Source organism: Eubalaena glacialis, chromosome 6 (assembly GCF_028564815.1).
Source record: "Eubalaena glacialis isolate mEubGla1 chromosome 6, mEubGla1.1.hap2.+ XY, whole genome shotgun sequence".
Lineage (NCBI taxonomy): Eukaryota > Metazoa > Chordata > Mammalia > Artiodactyla > Balaenidae > Eubalaena > Eubalaena glacialis.
In genome coordinates, this window is record NC_083721.1 from 147,604,955 (window position 1) to 147,629,194 (window position 24,240).

The 24,240-nt window shown below is 37.7% G+C and overlaps 1 protein-coding gene across 3 annotated transcripts in view; it reads right to left on the reverse strand.

The window, feature by feature from the left end:
• ZNF385D (zinc finger protein 385D) overlaps positions 1 to 24,240 on the reverse strand; it is a 933,934-nt gene that overhangs the window by 15,565 nt on the left and 894,129 nt on the right. For all 3 annotated transcript variants that reach the window (XM_061193710.1, XM_061193711.1, XM_061193713.1), the window contains one exon: positions 11,483 to 11,716. In XM_061193710.1, coding sequence (XP_061049693.1) covers positions 11,483 to 11,716 — 234 coding nt within the window. The remainder of the gene's footprint in view (positions 1 to 11,482; positions 11,717 to 24,240) is intronic.

The following is a 24,240-nucleotide window of genomic DNA, read 5'->3' on the forward strand; positions in this document are numbered from 1 at the left end:
ACACATCTCAACACAACTCTGAAATCACTTATTGTGGTTGTTCATCCATGAGATGTCACCAAACACGAAATAACTAAACCCTGAATGCTCACAGCTACATAAAATTTTTCTATTAGGTAATATATCCCAAATCACCCATATTGCAAACCCCAAAGTACATTATTTAAGAATTGTAAGAATGCAGGTGACTCTTCCTGTGGCAGTGCAGGCTTGAGGAGGTGGCTCGCGGGGGTGAGGCATTTAGGGTGAGGTGACACCGACCTTGGAGCCAGATTGGCTGGGTTTGCATCACAGCCTCAACATTTAAGGGCCCTATGGCTTTGGGCAAGTGAAGTAGCAGGAATCTCATCAGCACAGAGAGAAAGCTTCACTGAAAACTCATTGCAGGGAAGCTGGATTCCATGACAGCAACAGCAGGGTTCGTGGCAAGAATCACGGCTTGCAGGCCGCCCCGGGCGGTCTTGTCTTCCTGCAGCTTGTAGACCCTCAGGCTTAGGAGCAGTTTCAAGCACACAGCCTTGAGAGAGTAAGATGTTCTTGAGACCATCTGTACCAAATCCGTGACTGAACCCAGTGAAGACCTCTATATAAACGTTTAAGGTTCTGGCAGCACGCACGGAGACCTACTCTTTTAGCCACCAGCTGCTGGAGAGAGCCTCGTAGACAAAGTGCTTCCAAGTCGGCCTGTTGTAGCTGAACAGCTATTGTAGACCCTTATAATCTGACTTCAAAATGGAGACAGCCACATTCACTGCCGTGCAGCTGACAGCATCTTGGTGCTCCAGCCAGGGGTCAGGCCTGAGCTTCTGAGGTGAGAGAGCCGAGTTCAGGACACTGGACCACCAGAGACCTCCTGGCCCCAAGTAATATCAGTCAGCGAGAGCGAGAGCTCTCCCAGAGATTTCTGTCTCAATGCTAAGATCCAGCTCCACCCAACGACCAGCAAGCTCCAGTGCTGGACATCCCATGCCAAACAACTAACAAGACAGGAACACAACCCCAGCCATTAGCAGAGAGGCTACCAAAGGCTACCAAAGATCGTAATAAGTTCACAGACAACCCAAAACACATTACCGGATGCGGTCCTGCCCACAAGGAAGACAAGATTCAGCTTCACCCACCAGAAAATAGGCACCAGTCCCCTCTACCAGGAAGCCTACACAACCCACCGAACCAACTTTACCCACTGTGGGCAGATCTCCAAAACAATGGGAATTACGAACCTGCAGCCTGCAAAAAGGAGACCCCAAAGACAGTCAGTGAGGCAAAATGAGAAGACAGAGAAATATGCAGCAGATGAAGGAGCAAGGTAAAAACCCACCAGACCAAACAAATGAAGAGGAAATAGGCAATCTACCAGAAAAAGAATTCAGAGTAATAATAGTAAAGATGATCCAAAACCTTGGAAATAGAATGGAGAAAATATAAGACACATTTAACAAGGACCTAGAAGAGCTAAAGAGCAAACAAACAATGATGAACAACACAATAAATGAAATTAAAAATTCTCTAGAAGGAATCAAGAGCAGAATAACTGAGGCAGAAGAACGGAAAAGTGATCTGGAAGACAAAATAGTGGAAATAACTACCACAGAGCAGAATAAAGAAAAGAAAATGAAAAGAATTGAGGACAGTCACAGAGACCTCTGGGACAACATTAAATGCACCAACATTCAAATTATAGGGGTCCCAGAAGAAGAAGAGAAAAAGAAAGGGACTGAGAAAATAATTCAAGAGATTATAGTTGAAAACTTCCCTAATATGGGAAAAGAAATAGTCAATCAAGTCCAGGAAGTGCAGAGAGTCCCATACAGGATAAATCCAAGGAGAAACATGCCAAGACACATATTAATCAAACTATCAAAAATTAAATACAAAGAAAAAATATTAAAAGCAGCAAGGGAAAAGCAACAAATAACATACAAGGGAATCCCCATAAGGTTAACAGCTGATCTTTCAGCAGAAACTCTGCAAGCCAGAAGGGACTGGCAGGACATATTTAAAGTGATGAAAGGGAAAAACCTACAACCAAGATTACTCTACCCAGCAAGGATCTCATGCAGATTCGATGGAGAAATTAAAACCTTTACAGACAAGCAAAAGTTAAGAGAATTCAGCACCACCAAACCAGCTTTACAACAAATGCTAAAGGAACTTCTCTAGGCAGGAAACACAAGAGAAGGAAAAGACCTACAATAACAAACCCAAAACAATTAACAAAATGGTAATAGGAACATACATATCAATAATTACCTTAAATGTAAATGTATTAAATGCTCCAACCAAAAGACACAGACTGGCTGAATGGATACAAAAACAAGACCCATATATATGCTGTCTACAAGAGACCCACCTCAGACCTAGGGACACATACAGACTGAAAGTGAGGGGATGGAAAAAGATATTCCATGCAAATGGAAATCAAAAGAAAGATGGAGTAGCAATTCTCATATCAGACAAAATAGACTTTAAGTAAAGACTATTATGAGAGACAAAGAAGGACACTACATAAAGATCAAAGGATCAATCCAAGAAGATATAACAATTGAAATATTTATGCAGCCATCATAGGAGTACTTTAATACATAAGGCAAATGCTAACAGCCATAAAAGGGGAACTCGACAGTAACACAATCATAGTGGGGAATTTAACACCTCACTTTCACCAATGGACAGATCAACCAAAATGAAAATAAATAAGGAAACACAAGCTTTAAATGATACATTAAACAAGATGGACTTAATTGATATTTATAGGACATTCCATCCAAAAACAACAGAATACACTTTCTTCTCAAGTGCTCATGGAACATTCTCCAGGATAGATCATATCTTGGGTCACAAATCAAGCCTTGGTAAATTTAAGAAAATTGAAATCATATCAAGTATCATTTCCGACAACAATGCTATAAGAATAGATATCAATTACAGGAAAAAAACTGTAAAAATTACAGACACATGGAGGCTAAACAATACGCTACTAAATAAACAAGAGATCACTGAAGAAATCAAAGAAGAAATAAAAAAATACCTAGAAACAAATGACAATGAAAACACGATGACACAAAACCTATGGGATGCAGCAAAAGCAGTTCTATGGGGGAAGTATATAGGAATAAAACCCTACCTCAAGAAACAAGAATAATCTCAAATAAATAAACTATCCTTACACTTAAAGCAATTAGAGAAAGAAGAACAAAAAAACCCCAAAGTTAGCAGAAGGAAAGAAATCATAAATATCAGATCAGAAATAAATGAAAAAGAAATGAAGGAAACTATAGCAAAGATCAATAAAACTAAAACCTGGTTCTTTGAGAAGATAAACAAAATTGATAAACCATTAGCCAGACTCATCAAAAAAAAAGGGAGAAGACTCAAATCAATAGAATTAGAAATGAAAAAAAGAGAAGTAACAACTGACACTGCAAAAATACAAAGGATCATAAGACATTACTACAAGCAACTATATGCCAATAAATTGGACAACCTGGAAGAAATGGAGAAATTCTTAGAAATCCACAACCTTCTGAGACTGAACCAGGAAGAAACAGAAAATATGAACAGACCAATCACAAGCACTGAAATTGAAACTGTGATTAAAAATCTTCCAACAAACAAAAGCCCAGGACCAGATGGCTTCACAGGCGAATTCTATCAAACATTTAGAGAAGAGCTAACACCTATCCTTTTCAAACTCTTCCAAAATATAGCAGAGGGAGGAACGCTTCCAAACCCATTCTATGAGGCCACCATCACCCTGATACCAAAACCAAACAAAGATATTACAAAGAAAGAAAACTACAGGCCAATATCACTGATGAATATAGATGCAAAAATTCTCAACAAAATACTAACAAACAGAATCCAACAGCACATTGAAAGGATCATACAGCATGATCAAGTGCGGTTTATGCCAGAAATGCAAGGATTTTTCAAAATATCCAAATCAGTCAATGTGATACACCATATTAACAAATTGAAGGATAAAAACCATATGATAATCTCAATAGATGCAGAAAAAGCTTTTGACAAAATTCAACACCCATTTATGATAAGAACTCTCCAGAAAGTAGGCATAGAGGGAACTTACTTCAACATAATAAAGGCCATATATGACAAACCCACAGCCAACATCGTTCCACTAAGATCAGGAACAAGGCAAGGTTTCCCACTCTCACCGCTATTATTCAACATAGTTTTGGAAGTTTTAGCCATGGCAATCAGAGAAGAAAAAGAAATAAAAGGAGTCAAAATCAGAAAAGAAGAAGTAAAACTGTCACTGTTTGCAGATGACATGATACTATATACATACAGAATCCTAAAAATGCTACCAGAAAAGAACTAGAACTAATCAATGCTTTTGGTAAAGTAGCAGGATACAAAATTAATGCACAGAAATCTCATGTATTCCTATACACTAATGATGAAAAATCTGAAAGAGAAATTAAGGAAACACTCCCATTTATCACTGCAACAAAAAGAATAAAATACCTAGGAATAAACCTTCGTAAGGAGACAAAAGACCTGTATGCACAAAACTCTAAGACACTGATGAAAGAAATTAAAGAGGATACAAACAGATGGAGAGATATACCATGTTCTTTGATTGGAAGAAGCAACATTGTGAAAATGACTATACTACCCAAATCAATCTACAGATTCAATGCAATCCCTATCAAACTACCAATGGCATTTTACACAGAACTAGAACAAAAAATTTCACAATTTGTATGGAAACACAAAAGATCCCAAATAGCCAGTGCAATATTGAGAAACAGAAAAAGAGATGGACGAATCAGGCTCCCTGACTTCACACTACACTACAAAGCTATAGTAATCAAGACAGTATGGTACTGGCACAAAAATAGAAATATAGATGAATGGAACAGGATAGAAAGCCCAGAAATAAACCCACACACATTTGGTCACCTTATCTTTGACAAAGGAGGCAAGAATATACAATGGAGAAAAGACAGCCTCTTCAAAAAGTGGTGCTGGGAAAACTGGACAGCTACATGTAAAAGAATGAAATCAGAACACTTCCTAATACCGTGTACAAAAATAAACTCAAAATGGATTAAAGACCTAAATGTAAGGCCAGACACTGTAAAACTCTTAGAGGAAAACATAGGCAGAACACTCTATGACATAAATCACAGCAAGATCCTTTTTGACCCACCTCCTAGAGAAATGGAAATAAAAACAAAAATAAAGAAATGGGACCTAATAAAACTTAAAAGCTTTTAAACAGCAAAGGAAACCATAAACAAGGTGAAAAGACAACCCTCAGAATGGGAGAAAATAGTAACAAATGAAGCAACTGACAAAGGATTAATCTCCAAAATATACAAGCAGCTCATGCAGCTCAATAACATAAAAACAAACAACCCAATCCAAAAATGGGCAGAAGACCTAAATAGACATTTCTTCAAAGAAGATATACAGATTGCCAAGAAACACATGAAAGGATGCTCAACATCACTAATTATTAGAGAAATGCAAACCTCACACCATTCAGAATGGCCATCATCAAAAAATCTACAAACAATAAATGCTGGAGAGGGTGTGGAGAAAAGGGAACCCTCTTGCACTGTTGATGGGAATGTAAATTGATACAGCCACTATGGAGAACAGTATGGAGGTTCCTTAAAAAACTAAAAATAGAACTACCATATAACCCAGCAATCCCACTACTGGGCATATACCCTGAGAAAACCATAATTCAAAAAGAGTCATGTACCACAATGTTCATTGCAGCTCTATTTACAATAGCCAGGGCATGGAAGCAACCTAAGTGTCCATCGACAGATGAATGGATAAAGAAGATGTGGCACATATATACAATGGAATATTACTCAGCCATAAAAAGAAACGAAATTGAGTTATTTGTAGTGAGGTGGATGGACCTAGAGTCTGTCATAGAGAGTGAAGTAAGTCAGAAAGAGAAAAACAAATACCGTATGCTAACACATATATATGGAATCTAAAACACAAAAGAAAAGAAATGGTTCTGAAGAACCTAGGGGCAGGACAGGAATAAAGACGCAGATGTAGAGAATGGACTTGAGGACAAGAGAGGGGGAAGGGTAAGCTGGGACGAAGTGAGAGAGTGGCATGGACATATATACACTACCAAATGTCAAATAGATAGCTAGTGGGAAGCAGCCACATAGCACACGGAGATCAGCTCGGTGTTTTGTGACCACCTAGAGGGGTGGGATAGGGAGGGTGGGAGGGAGACGCAAGAGGGAGGGGATATGGGGATATATGTATACACATGGTTGATTCACTTTGTTATACAGCAGCAACTAACAACAATGTAAAGCAATTAAATTCCAAGCAAGATGTTAAAAAAAAAAAAGAATTGTAAGAATCTGAAAAAGAGTAGATATATGTGTAACTGAATCACTTGGCTGTACACCTGAAACTAACACAACATTGGAAATCAACTATATTGCAATAAAAATTTAAGAAAAAAAAGGAACAGGAATTGTAGCTCCAGTCTACTGTCTGATAGAAACTTCTTTGCTGATGGAAATGTTCTTGATTTGTACCTACCAATACGGCGGCCTTTAGTCAGAGACGCTCTTGAGCACTTGATATGAGGTTACTGCAGCTGAAACTGAACAGGTAATTAATTTAAATTTAAATAGCCGCCTAAGGCTGGTCGTTATCATATTAGACAGTACAGCTCTCCTGCTCAAGTATGCCCTGCATGAACATGCATCACATGGAGGCCTATGGGGCTGAATTGGTTTTTTAAACATTTGTAGAAAGTTTGAAGAAGGCACAACAGCAGACTTGTGATAGAAGAGTCTGTATCTGTACTTCCCATCCAGTTGAAGCCTTACCATTACCCTAGAAGATGCTGAAGAGGAGTGGCAGATAATCTTTGGGCCTTAATAATAATAAGGCCATAAACATGGACCACCCTGGTTGACTGGCTTAAATGAGTTTTTTACTTGAAACATGAAAGGACACATTGCTGGATGAAACAAGTCTTTACACATTCTCTTCCTGAACACAGAGGCACAAACTAGACCAGGGCTTCCTAAAAGGCAACTCCTGGGCTTTGCTCAGATTTATATTCTCAGTGAGCAACACATGGTAGACAATCAGTGAAGATTAGCGAAGTATTAGATATTTATAAAGATCAACAAACACAACAAACTCTCTGGAAAGAGATTTATAAGCTCAGGCTCTGAAATGGTATAAGTCAGAATTTGCCTCTATCGGCTGAGTAGTTTCAATTTACTTGTGCCTCAATGTCTGTAGCTATAGAAAAAAAAAATATCTCCTCTACCGAAGTATTGTATTAGATGCATTTTTTATCTTAAGCATTATTTCTGGCACGCCCACACGCTCAAGAAATTTTAGTCAATCTTCTCTTCTCCTTCTTAACATTGATTTTGTGTTTAGGCCAAAATTTAGAAATTCCATCCTTTGATAACGTGCCATTTCTATATATTAAAACTTAGTGAGCTTAAAAATAAGCTCTGTGTAGGGATAGAAGAGCTGGAATGAGGTTAGTGAAAATGATCAAATGTTACCACTTTAAGTCATTACCAGAAAAATCTGCCCAAATTAGTAATGAGGGCTAATTATAAAACATTCCAAAGTTTTTTTCAATTATATAGAGAAAATCATCAAAAATAGCTAAGCAAAGCATTACCTAGTAGGATGTTTGGGGGGAATTTCTTTAAAGAAAAAGACAAAACATATCTTTTATAATACACCTCTATAACACACAAATAAAAGGAGACTTCCAGATCTCTTGAAAAGAGTATGTCCTCTTAGGGTGTTTCAAGCACTCTTAGACTGTTTTGTGAATCACGTGAAGTAAGTCAGACAGAGAAAGACAAATATCATATGATATCACTCACATGTGGAATCTAATTTTAAAAAAAAGATACAAATGTAGTTATTTACAAAACAGAAAGACTCATAGATTTTGAAAACAAACTTATGGTTATCAAAGGGGAAACGGCATGGAAAGGGAAATTAGGAGATTGGGATTGACATATACACATCACTATATATAAAATAGATAACCAATAAGGACCTACTGTATCGCACAGGGAACTCTACTCAATATTCTGTAATAACCGATATGGGAAAAGAATCTGAAGAAGAATGGATATATGTATATGTATAACTGATTCACTTTTGCTGTACACCTGAAACTAACACAACACTGTAAATCAACTATACTTCAATAAATTTTTTTAAAAATGCATTTTCCAAGATTAAGAGAAAAACATGTTTTGAAGGTGGCTGGCTTCCCATGAACAGACCGTAAGTGCATAACTCTCCGCTCGGTGCTATAGCCCTGATTCCATGCCTATGATGTATTTCTAAAAGGATAAAGAAGAAAAACACTTAGAATTACAATTTAAATGCAAAGGACACATCTCCCCATGCTGCAGCCTGGTTGCTTCTGAGCAAAATTGATATTCAAACTTGGTTTCCCAAAAAACACAGCCCAATCTTAACAGTATTTTCCTAATATCCAGCTCTAAGAAGTAATTGGAGAAGTCTTTTAAAGTTATATTGACAGGGTGGGGGTGAGTGAAGGATGCAGTGGGTGGGGTGGTGATTGTGGTCTGCCCTGTGTGTAGCTAGGAAGGGGGTCCTTAAAGAGAATTAGAGAACAATGATTAAATGGACTATCCAAAGGGGGTCCGCTTTCCACCAGCGCCATGATCTGGTAACTCTAAATAATGTCGGTGATAAGGACTCTTCCCTAAAGAATATTTCATTGGTCTATATTCTAAACAATGGCGGTGGTTACTGCTGAGATTTAGTATATACTAAATTAGCACATCATCTGCTCCATGGAAATTAGTTTGTAGAACTCTCCATTTTACGGTCATCCCCAGAAACACACAAGTTCGGTTACATGCTTTAGTTTCACTAATCATTTCACAGCGGTTCGAAATCCTTTGAGCTCACAAAGGCTGCAATTCATGCCCTTGGGTTACTACCTATGTTTCATGAAAACAGCAGATGATAAATGAACAATGATAGTCCTGAGATTGTAAAGATAAAGACACGGAATTTGAGTTAATTTAGTTCTGTCATTCTATGTGATCACTTGAAGGTTTTAAGGGTGAAAGAGTAGAAGCTGGGCAGTGGACCGGCTTTGGTGGGTAAGGTCCAGTTTGCCCACATTGGTAGCTGGCTGTGCTGGCCGCCTTCCCTGCCCTATCTCCTTTCCCAACTCCACTAACCTGGTCCGTTCATCTCCCTAAAAACTATTTGCCCTGACATCCTTGTCTCAGAGTCTGCTTCTCATGGAACCCAAACTAGAACCCACCACAATAATCCTATGATGAGACTTACAAGGACCACTCCTACTCCTGACAGGAGAGGGACATATGCAGAGCCTTGCCCTCTACAATCACCCCGCAGGTTTATCAACATCACACCCCGACGGGAAGATCTCTGAAGCAGGAAGGGAAGTACAGGAACCAAGAACCCCAAGCAGCACCTTGGAGGGAAAGGGAGTGGCCACAGTCCCCCGACTGGGCTGAAGGCTTGGAGGGGACACCATTAGAAAGGGATTCAAGTAAGGGTGACAATCAAAATCATGTCTTAAACTCCCAGGTGAGATGGTTACACTAGTTCTCAGCTCTGCCTGCAAAACACTTGCCAGGTTTTTTGTTTTGGTTTTTTTTCTTTTCCCAAACACTATAGCTTCCCAGGCCCTGGATATATAATAAATCAGAATCCCAGGATGTAGGAGATATATATATATATATATATATTTGTATTTAAATAAATACAAATGCATTTATATATAAACATATGGATATATTTTACATTCATATAAAATATATATATATACATAAAGCTCCAACGGCAATTCTTACACACGAACCAGAGATGACCATAGAGCTGTAATATGGAAAATGTTGACCTGATGTGATGTAAACAAATAAGTCATCCCTTCTTTGCCTCCTAATCAGATGTTTCTGATCAGAATTCGGAAAGGACATCCAAGTTCTTCGTAAATTAACTCCAACCTCAAAGGCTATGGTTTGTTTATCTGTCAAAATAGATCCTCCCTCAAAATGAATGTGTTTCTCTGTCACTATGGGGGGATGATCAAGAATTCTGGAAAAGTAAATGGATTTCCAATGATGCCCACGCTCTCCCAGTGATCTCACATTCAGGAAGAACGTATTCGCAGGAGTAAACAGAGGGCAAATCTGAATGATACAGATTCTGACTTGGGGCCAAATGCTATTCTGTGTCTCCCAGCCCCTGAACTCATGAACTCTCCCTGACTACAACTCATGTTGCCTGCAGGAGAAGGATGTGTGTGGAAGGAATTGTCCTCCTTCTGCAATTACCCCCTTAGAGTCTTGAAGTCAGTAGTTGAATATTACGCGTGCAGCACAATGATTGGTCGATGATGCCATCAACACACAGCTGCACTATTAACTCAGGGTATGATTCACAAATGATTCTTTTTCTATTGTAATTGCTGACAGAGTCCTCGCAATGAACCCAGTCTTTTAGAGAAAAACTGATCTTGGGACAAAGGGCTGGCTAAAATCTCAGGCAGGACATAAATAAATAAATAAACAAACAAAAAAATAAAATCTTTATCTATTTAAATCGATATAGATATACTCTATATCTGTATCTAGTTAGATAGGTTTAGATATAGATATATAACATCTTTAAATATAGATATAGATATAAACATAGATGTATAGAAAGAGCAGGTAGATGGAATCAAAATATATCAGGAGAGAATTCCATCCCGGCTTACCAGTATTTTCTGTTATGCTATATGAAAGTTTAGTGTTAGTTAGAGAGACCTGAGTTTGAATAATGGCTCTGTCACCTAACTGGTCATGTGTCTTCTCTGAGCCTCAGTCAAAGCAAAGGAATAGTATCTTTACGTTGTCAGAAAGAATAAATAAATAAAATATTATATGTAGACATCATGGCTGCCTCTAAGAAGTATTTTCTTAAGTTTAATTGTCCAGCTCATATAGATTTAGCCCAAACAACATTATTTGCCATAAAAACCATAATAGGGAGGTTTTTAACCAAAAGTGAATGGAGTTATGCAACCAACTTTTGCAACTATATTATTGGTGCAACTTCAGAAAATTTCAGTTACAAGCAAATGTGTGGAAGTAACATAGCAATCTAGAAATCATATAAATGCAAAGCTGACACTTCAGAATTATATTTTACTGTCTCTCTTAATGTTTATAAAACACAAACACACATCCATACACACAAACACACTTACAGCATGGCAAGGGAGCCCTGGAAACACTTCCTTGCCCCCCTGTAAATGACACTTTGCTTGTCATTTTTACTTTTTAATGGTTAATCAATTCCACGTAATAATTGCCAGTTGTCTGCCTCCCCCTCTGTCCCCTGCTGCAAAAGATCTAATCTATTCAGAGGAAGATAATTGCAGAGCTGTTGAGACAGAAAATAAATGGCTGCATCTCACCACTGTTGTGCGCCTCCAGCTGTGAGGTGGAATTGACAGCAACCTTGCATAGAGAACAGTAAAGCAGCCGTTTTGCCTTTTCTTCCTCAGTCTCCGTGGAAGGACAGGAGCTATTGCCGGTGGCTGTCGTGGGGCTTTTCTCCACTTTAGAAGTGATCTCAGTTGTCATAACGCTGCTTTTGCGAATTTCCACAGTTGTCGTCGTTGATATTGCTGGTGTCCCTGTGGTACTGTCTGCAGTCAAAGTAGCACAGAAGAAAAGGCAAAAACAGTGGTATTACCTTTCCCTATTCGAAAGTGTATCACTAATATTACATTCTGCTAATAATGATAAGAACAGCTAGCAATTGCTGCTTTGTCAACTATGTGTCAATCATCTCCTGAGGAAATGTACTTAGATGACCACTTATAGTTTTGTCTATTGATATAACACATTCGGACAATTCTAGAAAATATATACAAATAGACGCTTTAACGTTTTTCCATGGGGTAAATAAACATATTCACAAATTTCTCTTGTTAACATATGGCCTTAGTAAAATAATCTTTACAGTGCATTGTGCTTTGTATATTTCTACGAGGATGGCTTAAGAAAAAATAAAATGGAGGATAAATGTTTTTAAGATATTTTAATTTTTCTTTACTACTTGTCTTTCTATTTTCCTTCTACATCTCTTTCTTTAATTAAAAAATAGGTAAAATACGTACAGATCCTCCTGTGTATGCTTGTGCAAAATAGAGAAAAATAAAGAACCCTGATATCATATCGCTTTGTCCAGATCAAAGGTTTAGAAAATCATTGCCTTATTTACAAAGAGTTGTATATTGGACAGGTACAAAAATCATCCATATACAAATAAGACGAATTCTAATCTAGCATAATTTATTAAATGTATGCTCTGCACCAGGCTGTGTTCAGGGAGCTTGCGACACAAAAGTATTCAAACGTCAACAGCCATTCTTTATAATTCTTTATAAGGCATTCACAGACTGGTCACACCATGTTAATGTCACAGCTTTCAAGAGCTTGATGACCAAGAAAGTGTTGATGCGCTGTAACCCTACAACCCTTCTGCCTCTGAAGTCTGATTCTGAAGCTGGAGAGGTCAACCTCCAAAGTAAGACTACCTTGTCCTGACTTCACTTGGGTGTACACAGCTCCCAACCCAAATAGGCTAGTTAACACAATGTCAGCAATGTCTGCCATACCCAACAATGAATTGCAAATGAGCCCTATGCCCTGTGCTTTCTATTTTTATATTACTTTTTGCTGCCTCCCGGCTGGCAAGTTCTTAACCTCTCATTCAAAATATTCCCGGGCTGTCTCTCCAGCCACAGCTGCTCTTGGAATTGTTTCTCATTCCATATGCTGCTGTGGTCACTATCCAATGCCACACTGTAAAGTCCATGATAAACGGAGTGGGCAGTGGCTGTAAAGGACAGTGGTCTACCTGCAATGAAGTGTTGTCCTCATAAACGCTTACTTCTTTTTAGTTTATGTTATCAAGATGCCTTTTAACTTGGATTTGCCCTTTGATCCAGAGAGAGAGGTGGGAATATGGGTGAGGTTGCTTATGGCTTCTTTCCCAAATATGGCATCAGACACACTAGTCAATCAGAAGAGAAATGGGCTCTTGTTTATTTTTTTAAATTAATTAATTTATTTTCATTAAAAAAAATTTTATTGAAATATAGTTGATTTACAATGCTTCAGGTGTACAGCAAAGTGATTCAGTTATATATATATGTGTGCATACGTATACATATAATATATACTTTTATATATGTGTGTATATATATATATATTCTTTTTCAGATTCATGTTGAGGGCTACTGTATAAAACAATTCATCTGGCTCTTCCCTTTGTCTGACACTTCCTATACTTTTAATCACTTATTTAGCTGTAAGACCATTAAGTAAGTCCCCTGCAGTGTCGTGGAGAATATCCTCCAACCATGTTAGAAAAACAAAAAGAAACATAGTGTCATGACTAGTCTTTCTCATGGCTAGAGAAAAATAAATAAAATTATTCTAACACCGAATTTTGCCACCAGAACATATTTATTTCCTTGAACACTGAGAGGCCCACTTCCTGATTAGTGTTTACTTGCCTACAAAGATACCAACATTAAAATATCAGGTAATTGCCAGAAAATATTTCTGAGAATCTAGATATGGCATAAAACATAACAACCAACTTGAGATGGTCCAGTAGGCATCACTGTTCCCAGCAAACCGGAAATTATTCTTTGAAAGCATGTGCATGAGTGTCTGTGAACAAATAGCAAATGGACAGTTCATTTGTTAAGTGTTTTATATGTGTAATTTAATTTAACCGTCACACATAGTTTTGAAAATGAAGAAATTTCAGAAGTTAAGGAAATTTCCAAAGTTCACACAAGTAGAATATGGCGAGTCAGGACACAGTGCTTCATGGAATTAAGAAATTAGGGATTTGGGGAAAAATGTATTGTGAATGATGCTCTTTGCCATAATAATGAACCTCCATTGTAAGGTCACAAAGAGTAGTGGGCTAAAACCACTCAATTGTTTTTATGATCAATTCTGTGGGAAGTGACAACCATAAAGACAGGTATAATTAAACTTATTGTGGCCGCTTGCTGGAGCCAGAGTGTGATACTGTAGGTATTTATTTCATTTAAATCTAAATAAGGATATCCCTAGTAGTACCCTACTTCTAACAATTTTCCTCTGGATTGACAATGTTTATTTTATGTCTTGATCTGAAAATTTTACATTGCATAGATTATAGTAATCTTAACCCAACTTCTCTATTTACAGTGAAATTCATAACAAAAGTATAGAATAAACATAACCATGGATCTTCTAATCTCTGTGACAGCTATATCAGCGTCATTCCTAATCCCAGAGGATAATGTACATTTATACCAAGGACACCAAAGATTAGAGACACCAGACTGTCTATGTCCGGGGCTTAGTGAAGTATTAATATCGATATTTCTTAAGGCAAGTCCCTTGCACAAGACAGGCTTAGGGGAATTAGTATCAAAATGCTTAACTTCCAGCACTTCTTACTTTGTTGCACCTTTCAGACCACATAGCTGAACAAAGATCTGCGAATTTTCCCAAGCTTGCGGTTAGTTTGAAAGAAATACAAACAGTTATATGTTTGACATTAAATTTAATATGTAGATCTTGAGTCCACAAAGATAAGAGTACTATTAATTTATAACAAGACATGAATTTTTCACTTACTCTTCATTTGCCAGTAGTAAAGAGGACTTTTTTTTTTTAAAGTAAAGTAAATATATTTTAAGATTATGCCACAAAAGAATCAACTATTTTGGGCTTCCCTGGTGCCGCAGTGGTTGAGAGTCTGCCTGCCAATGCAGGAGACACGGGTTCGAGCCCTGGTCTGGGAGGATCCCTCGTGCCGCGGAGCATCTAGGCCCGTGAGCCACAATTGCTGAGCCTGCGCGTCTGGAGCCTGTGCTCCGCAACAAGAGAGGCCACGATAGTGAGGGGCCCGCGCACCGCGATGAAGAGTGGCCCCCACTTGCCACAACTAGAGAAAGCCCTCGCATAGAAACGAAGACCCAACACAGCCATAAATAAATTAAAAAAAAAAAAAAAAATCAACTACTTTATTTAGTTGGCCCTTGTTATCTGGGGATTCTGCATCTGCGGATTCAAACAACCAAGGATCGAATATATTTTTTTTTTAAATCCCAGAAACTTCCAAAAAACAAAACCTGAATTTATTGTGGGTAGGCAACTATTTACATAGCATTTACATTGTATTTGCAACTAGTTACATAATGTTTACATTGTATTAAGTATTGTAAGTAATTCAGAGATGATTTAAAGTAAACGGGAGGATGTGTGTAGGTTATATGCAAATACTACGTCATTTTATATAAGGGACTTGAACATCCATAGATTGTGGTAACCACAAGGGTTCTGGAACCAATCTCGTGCAGATAAGGATGACTGTACTTTGCATAGAAAATTACATATAGCAAAGATATTTTCCTTCGTATAGTACATTAAATTACCAATTATACATAACACCTATCCAGTCATTAAAATAAAATTTTATATCATTGATCATGTTAATAGCATATACTCTTGCTAGGATGTGATGAGAATTACCTCTGTGATCTTCCTCCTAAAACTCATAACCCCTGTCTAACCATGAGAAAAGCATAAACAAACCTAAATTTAAGGACATTCTACAAAATTCCTGACCAAGAGTCCTCAAAAATATTAAGGTCATCAAAACAAGAAAAGTCTGAAAAACTGTCACAGTACAGACAAGTCTAAGGAGACAGGATTACTAAATATAATGTGGTGTCCTGGTTGGGATCCTGGGGAAAAAAAAAAAAAATAAGGAAACTAACACAACGTTGTAAATCAACTAAACTCCAATATAAAATAAGAAATTAAATTCAGAAAAAGATGTGGTACGTACACACAATTGTAACAGTCAGATGAAGAAAGACAAATACCATATGATTTCACTCCTAGGTGGAATCTAAAAAACCAGAACAGAGGAACAAACAAAAAAAAACAAAACCAAACTCATAGATACAGAGATTAGATAAGTTGTTACCAGAGGAGAAGGGGGGTGGAGGTGGGCAAAATGTGTAAAGGGGGTCAACTATATGGTGATGGGTGGTAACTAGACTTATGTTGGTGATCACTCTGTAGTGTATACAGATGTTGAATTGTAATGCTGTTTACCTGAAACTTACATAATTTAAACAAATAAAAAGAAAAAAAAAATTTAAGGTATAAACTTATGAAATCAGAATGAAGTATGGACTCCAGGTAATAATATATCAATATTTGTTCATTAGCTTTGACAAATACACCATAGTAATGTGAGATGTTAATAATAAGGGAAACTGAGAGCATATACGGGAACTCTCTTGTCGTGTTTTGTGCCTTTTCTGTAGATTTAAAGCTAGACTAAAATTAGAAGTTTATTTATTTTAAGAAAAATAGAATTATAACCAGTCAACAAATAGTGCATCATTTCAGTTACTTTCTAGAATCATAGTCAAAAGGGATCTTAGTGGTTTCATGGTATAGCTTTCTAGGTTTTTAGATTAGGAAATTTCAGTAAAACTGGGACTTGACATTGCATCTCCCAATTCCAAATCCTTATTGCAATTCCAGATTGTTATTCTATGTTGCAATGACTCATGTATTTGAACTTCCCTCCATCAACATTTATTGAGCTGCTATTTTGTGCTAGGAGATGGGAAGGATAATAGATGCCCATTATGTGCTGAGTGGTTCATGAGACATCCCATAATGACTTGGAATAATAATAATAATAAACTTAACAATCCTTCATCAGTTTTGTCCATTGCTATATCCTTGCACTTATACTTGGCATAAAAAGGCAGTCAATAAATATTTATTGAAAGAAAGCAATGAATGAATAAATGAATGAATGAATGAACAAAACACAATTATAGCTTATGATGGTAAAAACAATTTTAAAGCATTTATAGGTATTAACATTCAATCCTCATAAAAAACTAAGAGGATAAATTAGGAGTTTGGGATTAATAGCTACACACTACTATATATAAAAAAGATAAACAAGGACCTACTGTATAGCACAGGGAACTACACTCAATATCTTGTAATAACATATAATGGAAAAAGATCTTAAAAATAATATATATATATAATATATAATATACAAAATAATATAGAATATATAAATATATGTACATATATATGTATATATATATGACTGAATCACTTTGTTGAACACCTGAAACTAACACGACACTGTAAATCAACTATACGTCAATTAAAAAAAACAAAGATGGGCATACCATTTTTATCCTCATCTTAGAGAAGAAATTGAGGTATGGAGAGATTTGGGAACTTGCTCAATGCCAGAGCTGCCAGCTGAAGTACAATGATTTGAATTCAGACAGTCTGGCTCAGAAGCACAAGCTCTTCATTTATTTTTCATTGCTAAAATTTTGATTTTGTTCGTAAAAGAACTGACTATATCCCTTTCAGTTAATTCCAATTAGTCGTGATTTATTATGAGTGTTGGAAGATAGAATCTTAAAAATTTGACTTAAAAAAAACTGAACTTGGCCCGAGCTAGAGTCAATCATGTATGTCCAATCATCCATTTATGCTAATGTATTAAGTTGCTGGAGTCCATTTAGAAGGAGGAGAAAAAAAACCCTACAGCTCTCAAACAACCTCTTCTGCAAAATGATAAGAGTAACGCACAAGCCTTCTTTATTGCACTTTTTTCTTCTGTCTTTTCCAAAAGATGCGAAACTAGAATAACGATTCACTTTTCTTAATGTTTCCCAGATTCAGATTTCTTTGCACTATTCAACCAATGACCCAATGGGAACAATTTATGTGACTGGGAGTCGAAAAGAATGGGTGCATTCCAGTGGGAAGGAACGGTTTGAGATGGCTGGGGTTTGCATTTCTGTGCCGTTTTTCCGCCAGTGCCCTCGAGCAAACATTCATTATTGTAACTGTCGCTATTTGGCTTTGACATCAAAACAGATTGTTAATACTTTGTGGAATGAGGCTTTAGTGGAGAATGAAAGGAAACTTGTCAGTATTCAGAGTGGCCCATTTTGGCCCTCATTCTTATATAAAAACACTGTAAACATTTTTCTTAAAAATTCAAAAAGCATAAGAAAAGATTCCAGAAAATAATCAACAACTTGAATTCTAGATAATAAAATGAAACAGCCAAGTTACATGGTCCAGGTAAGAAATTTATTCTCCTAGTTACAGACCTCATAACCCAACTGAGAGAACCAGATGTGAGTTATTTAAGTTTCCTCCCAGGTAACAGAAATTAATAGTGTGTCCCAAAGATAATCATCATGTTTTCTGCTAGACTGAAGACTCAGAATGATACACAATTTATTTCCTTCTTCTCTGTGTGAAATGAAGTCTCAACCAGGCTTGCTAGCAAGTGAGAACAGCTGCTTCCTCTTAAATATGCTGACATTCTGAAGTATAAAAAGGTGCTACGTTACAAAAAAAAAAAAATCGCAAGTTTTTAGAAATTATTACTGGTGGTTTCCTTCCTCTGGATTTCATCCAGTTTGATCAACATTGACTGGGCATAGTACCAGCCTCTTAGACACAGGCAGGAATGGCCCCTGCACTGGCCTCCACGTATCACAAGCCACTGAAACAACAGTCTATTTTTGCATTTTTTTGATCTTATAAAAACACTTTTTAGACAGTTTGATAACCAGCTGAGCAAATGGAAATTTTAATTAGAAAGGGAAGTGAGAGCTGGACTGGTGTCCCAAAGGCGAGAGTATCGAGTCTGAAAGTTCACAGGTTTGTGTGTGGTTGTGTGCATAGATGTTTATGATTTGTGCATCTATGTGTGTGCATGTGTGGCTATGTGTGTGCATGTGTGGCTATGTATATTGAGAGGTAAAAGGAGACCACAGCCTCTATCTGGAAACCAGAGAAAAAGGTTTGTTTTCAAATCACCAATCACCTCAAATCACCGAAAGGTAGTCTAGGCAAAGTCCCCCCAAAACATTCCCTCCCTCTTTCTGCTATGGTGATACAGGAAATGCTTAAAATTGCTTGGGAATCCTGAGTCCACAAAATGAGGTTGGGGAGGAAGGATGCTTCTCCAGTGGGCGAGCTGATTGGGGTGGGTCCAGTCACCACCCAGAGGGCTGGCTTGGGGCACAGCTTCTGCCCTGTTCCTGCAGAGCTGTGTTATCATTCGGTAGGGCTCAGGGCTGACTCAGGCAGGGAGATTCTTTGACCTTCAGGTCACAAAGGCAATCCCTGGGTAAAGGCTGGGGGGCTGCCAGGGAAGCTTGAGGTACAGCTTGTAAACATTTAGCTATACAGTGCATGGTCTCCATTTGAACTCTTGTCTTGGCCCTGAAACTTTTGGGGTGGACCTGACTGAACGCTCATGTGTCAGACCCTGTGTTAATTACTGGAGGTTAAAAAGTAAACATGATGTACTCAGCCATAATAAAGAAAGAAATAATGCCATTTGCGGCAACATGGATACAACTAGAGATTATCATACTAAGTGAAGTTAAGTCAGACAAAGACAAATATATGATATCACTCATATGTGGAATCTAATTTTTAAAAATATGACACAAATGAACTTATTTACAAAACAGAAACAGACTTACAGATATCAAAAACAAACTTATGGTTACCAAAGGGGAAACGTGGGGCGGGGGAGGGATAAATCAGGAGCTTGGGATGAACGTACACACACTACTATATATAAGATAGATAACCAACAAGGACCTATTGTATAGTACAGGGAGAAAAGAATCTGAAAAAGAATGAATATATGTATTTGTGCAACTAATCACTTTGCTGTACACCTGAAACTAACACAACATTGTAAATCAACTCTACTTCAATAAAATTAAAAAAAAAAAAGTAAACACAATGTCATTTGTGTACTAGAGTGACAGGGCTCCAATACCACAAGAGGGGAGGGAACAATGGATTTGCTCTCTTTGAGGAAGTAGAGCAGGAAGAGGCATCACCAGAAAATACCAGAAAAATACCTGTACTTCAAACTCTAACTTTATCACACCTCCAAAGTTCTGTTATTTGGAAGTGCCATGCAAAAAGTGATCCACTGATTAAAACTCTTAATGTCCTAAGGGATCAGGTGAGTAATTCTTTCTACCTTTACATCCTTTGAACTAGAGTTCCCATGTCTTTTGTGCATCAGAAATTATAGGAAGGCAAGCGATTTCAAAAACTTACATAACACAAATATCTAACTGCAACTTCTGAGATGTGTCCCGAAGCTGCCCAATCTACCATCTGTTTGAGGCAATTACATCAAGAGTAGATTCAGGGATCCTGGTGATTGATCTGTTGAACTCACTTTGGGCCGTGTACACCAGGTGCAGCTTAGAACATAAATTATTCTGCTGAAAACTATTTTCAGAGCCTGTTGAAAGAAAGACCTGATTCAACTTCTGGATTTTTCCTCTTGAAGCCAGGACTCATTAGTTTCATGGGGATCGGCCATTTTTTTAAGAGGATCATGTGATTTGAGAGGGTAACGTGAGATTACTTTCATTTTATAGGAACATTTATCAGGAATTTAGATTATTCTTATCAATTCCTAAAATTGTGGGGGATAAGAAGGCTAGAGAATCAGGTTGTCAGGTTAGCGAATGATGCAGAAGCCCTCAGAAGGTGGTGGTGGTCAGGACCTGATCAAAGGATGCTTGACTTGGGACAGGAAGTAGAGAGTGGGGCTAATGTGAAGGAAAGAAGGCAAGAGGACCAGGCCAAGCAGGAGGGAGATCAGAGGCTCTGGAAGCACCAAGGGCTCAGCAGGAATTACCCAGGTCCTGGGGAGTTAGGCGGGATCCAACAGTTGGCCAACGGAAGCTGAGACCTACTTTGTATCTTCTAACCTTAAATGTCCTTGACCTCAGAATGGAGGTCTCTAGTTTGTTTGTTTATGTATTTATTTATTTATTTTAAACTTCTAATTTTATATTGGAATATAGTTGATTAACAATGTTGTGTTAGTTTCAGGTGGACAGCAAAACGAATCAGGTATACATATACACGTATCTATTCTTTTTCAAATTATTTTCCCATTTAGGCTGTTACATAATAGTAGTTTAAACTGGGATTTCACCAAGTAAAAGCAGCATAAATCTAGGCGGTAGTCAGCGCCCCCTCAGCCCCTGCCCACCCCCCCTCCCCCGCCCTACGCACACACCCAACAGGAAAAGGCAGACAATGTAAAGGAGTGAAGCTGGGCAATTGACACTGATAGAATTACTCACTGTGGTAAACTGGAGAGCACATAACTCGACAAAAATGGGGGAGTTCATTGTACACTTCTGGTCAGCCATCTTAGAAATTCATGCCCCGTTTTACCAGATGCTTTGATTATTATTTTGGTGAAAGCCAGAAAGTTTCATCTGCCATTTCCAAATTTTAAGTGTTAGCAGCTGTGTGTGTGTGTGAGAACTCTTGTGGACCACAATCTTCTCTGTGGGCTGTGGGCTGCCACTTTGAAAGGTGCTCTCGCGACACTGTGTCTGTGCCCCAAACCCTGCTCATTTCCACAGTGGTTCTGAGATGCTGGGCTTATGACTGGCCTGAGGCTGTCCCTCAGAAGGCAAGGTCTCTGTTCCAAGGAGAGAAAGCTGGTTAGAGTTAGTCTTATTTTTTTCTTTACCAGATAGTTTGCCCTCATTTCTTTCTTTCAAGTTCACAAGGAGAGACTCATTCTAGGGCAGGAGCCTGACATGTCTCGCCAGCTGTGTGTAAAGGATTATGACTTAATATCCCAGTGTCGCCTCAACATGACATTTCAATCAATATCTTATCACATTGCAGCCTTAGTTTCTCAAAGTCAATGGGAATTGTATTCCCTACTCCTACAGCTTATATTTAATATACTCCATATGCAACTATAACAAAGCTTGCTAGATATTTGGTAATTGATAAATACAGAGGCTGCTGTCAACAAATTTGTTGTTAGGTATTTGCCTTTCTTTCAAAAGTTGAGGTCGTACCCCCATAAGGCACTAGACTGAACATCGGCACAGCGATATAAATAGCAAATCTCTGACCTGCTAACCTAAGTTTTCATCCTAAATCATTTTCACCTTATACTTTTCTTTCACTCTGTTTTCTCTGTGCTCTTTTGGCTGTCACAGCATCCAACAACGATGCAGCCAAGATGTTGGAAACTTTTGTGAATCAAAAATCATCCTGTTCCTGTAAACTAGTGGTTCTGAAACTTTGCTATACATTGAACCACCTGGAGGTTTAATCAAACACAGATTGTTGATTACCACCCTTAGAGTTTACGGTTCCTAGGTCTGGGCTGCGGCCTGAATATCTTTATTTCTAACAAATACCCCCATGTTTTTGCTGCTGCTGGGCTGAGGATGACACTTCAGAAACCACCACTGACAGACCCGTCAACTACTTTCTGGTTTAGCTTAATTGGTCTCAGCACTAGAGCTATAATGACAATTAAATAGAAAGTCATGAATGTAAAAAAAGGGAAATAGAGATTGGGTGACCAAGGTCCTATTTTGCCTGTGACTCAGGGAGTTTCTGAGACATGGGATTTTTAGTACTTTCAGGGAAAGTCCCTTGCAAGTCAGGACAAGTTAACCACCCTAAGAGGGAATTCAGAATAAATTAGAGAACAACTCTTAAAAAATATTTTAGATACCTGAACAAGCAATGACTATCTCTGCTGAAAGATGCAGTTTTGGAGATAGATGTGATTATAAATGAGGGAGGATGGAGACAATTCAGATGCTTGAAACAGAGAAGAATAGCTATGGGGCTTAATTAACCTGCCATTTAGCCTTTAAACCAGGGGCTCTTTTGTAAGATACAGTCTTCTCTTCCTAACTTAGAATCTGTGTGTTTCCAAGGAAATTTGTTTCCTACACCACTCACAGAATGTATACTTCATCCTTTCCAAACATAAATTAATCCAAAGTAAATTAATTCAAAACTAAGTTATTTGAACAAGTATCATATGATTTCACTTATATGTGATAAGTGATAAATAAAAATGATACAAATGAACAGAAGCAGACTCACAGACTTAGAAAACAAACTTATGGTTACCAAAGGGGAAACATGGGGGGAGGAAGGATAAATTAGGAGTTTTGGATTAACATATACATACTACTATATATAAAACAGATAATCATCAAGGACCTACTGTATAGCACAGGGAACTCTATGCAATTATTTTGCAATAACCTATAATGGAAAATAATCTGAAAAAGAATCGATATATGTATATGTATAACTGAATCACTTTGCTGTACACCTGAAACTAACACAACATTGTATATCAACTATACTCCAATATAAAATAACAAGTAAATTTTAAAAAAAAGCAGAAAAGAAACAAACAAAAAACCCAGGTTACTTGGAAGGCAGGACCGCGAGGCCTTGGGAGAGTTGATTGAGTGGGTTCGACCACTGTACATACAACTGATAAGCACCAAGAGGAAGGGGTGAGTTTTGTCAGAATCTGTGAACTTTCTGATAAACATTACAAAAGGGAAAGAAAGAGGAAGACAAAAAGAAAATCCATTTATTCCAAAGCTATTTTAAGTGACTCAGATGCCACTAAAAGGCATAGGAAACTGCCTTTTTGGGTTTCTAATAGAGTTTTTTTTTTTTTTTCCTTAGTAAGGCAGAAGGAAGAAGAAAATCTTTCCAAGTCTACGAATGGTAGTTCCCCTCTTTCAAGAGTTTTCTGCAAGGAAGAAAAACTGCTGCATGCCACAGTGACACTTCCCATTTCATTAACGAGGAGACACGCGTACTGAAAAATTTCCAATCTGGCAAAAAGTCAAGGCAGAGTTTTACAACAATTGCCTTTGGTAGTTTATCTGTTATATTTGTAAAGCAATAATCTTCCTTCTGGCTGTGTGCTTTAGGTTAAAACTGAGGGTTTGCCTTGTGTGCTTAAATCTATAATATCTATTTAGAATTACGACATGATAAATCATGAATTTTGAAAGCTTTTATTAATTGAAATTGAACACAGAGTGAGGGAGAGCCTGCTTTCTGACTAGTGAATTTAGAGCATGTGGAGAATTGAGAATGTGGCGACAGTCACTCCAAGCCATCTAGCTCACAAATCCTTGCTGTACAATCCTGTTAGGAAGCCCAGATAATTAAAAGGAAGTAGTAACTGTCAGCTCTTCAAATTTTGTTGCACCGTAGAGCTGTCCTG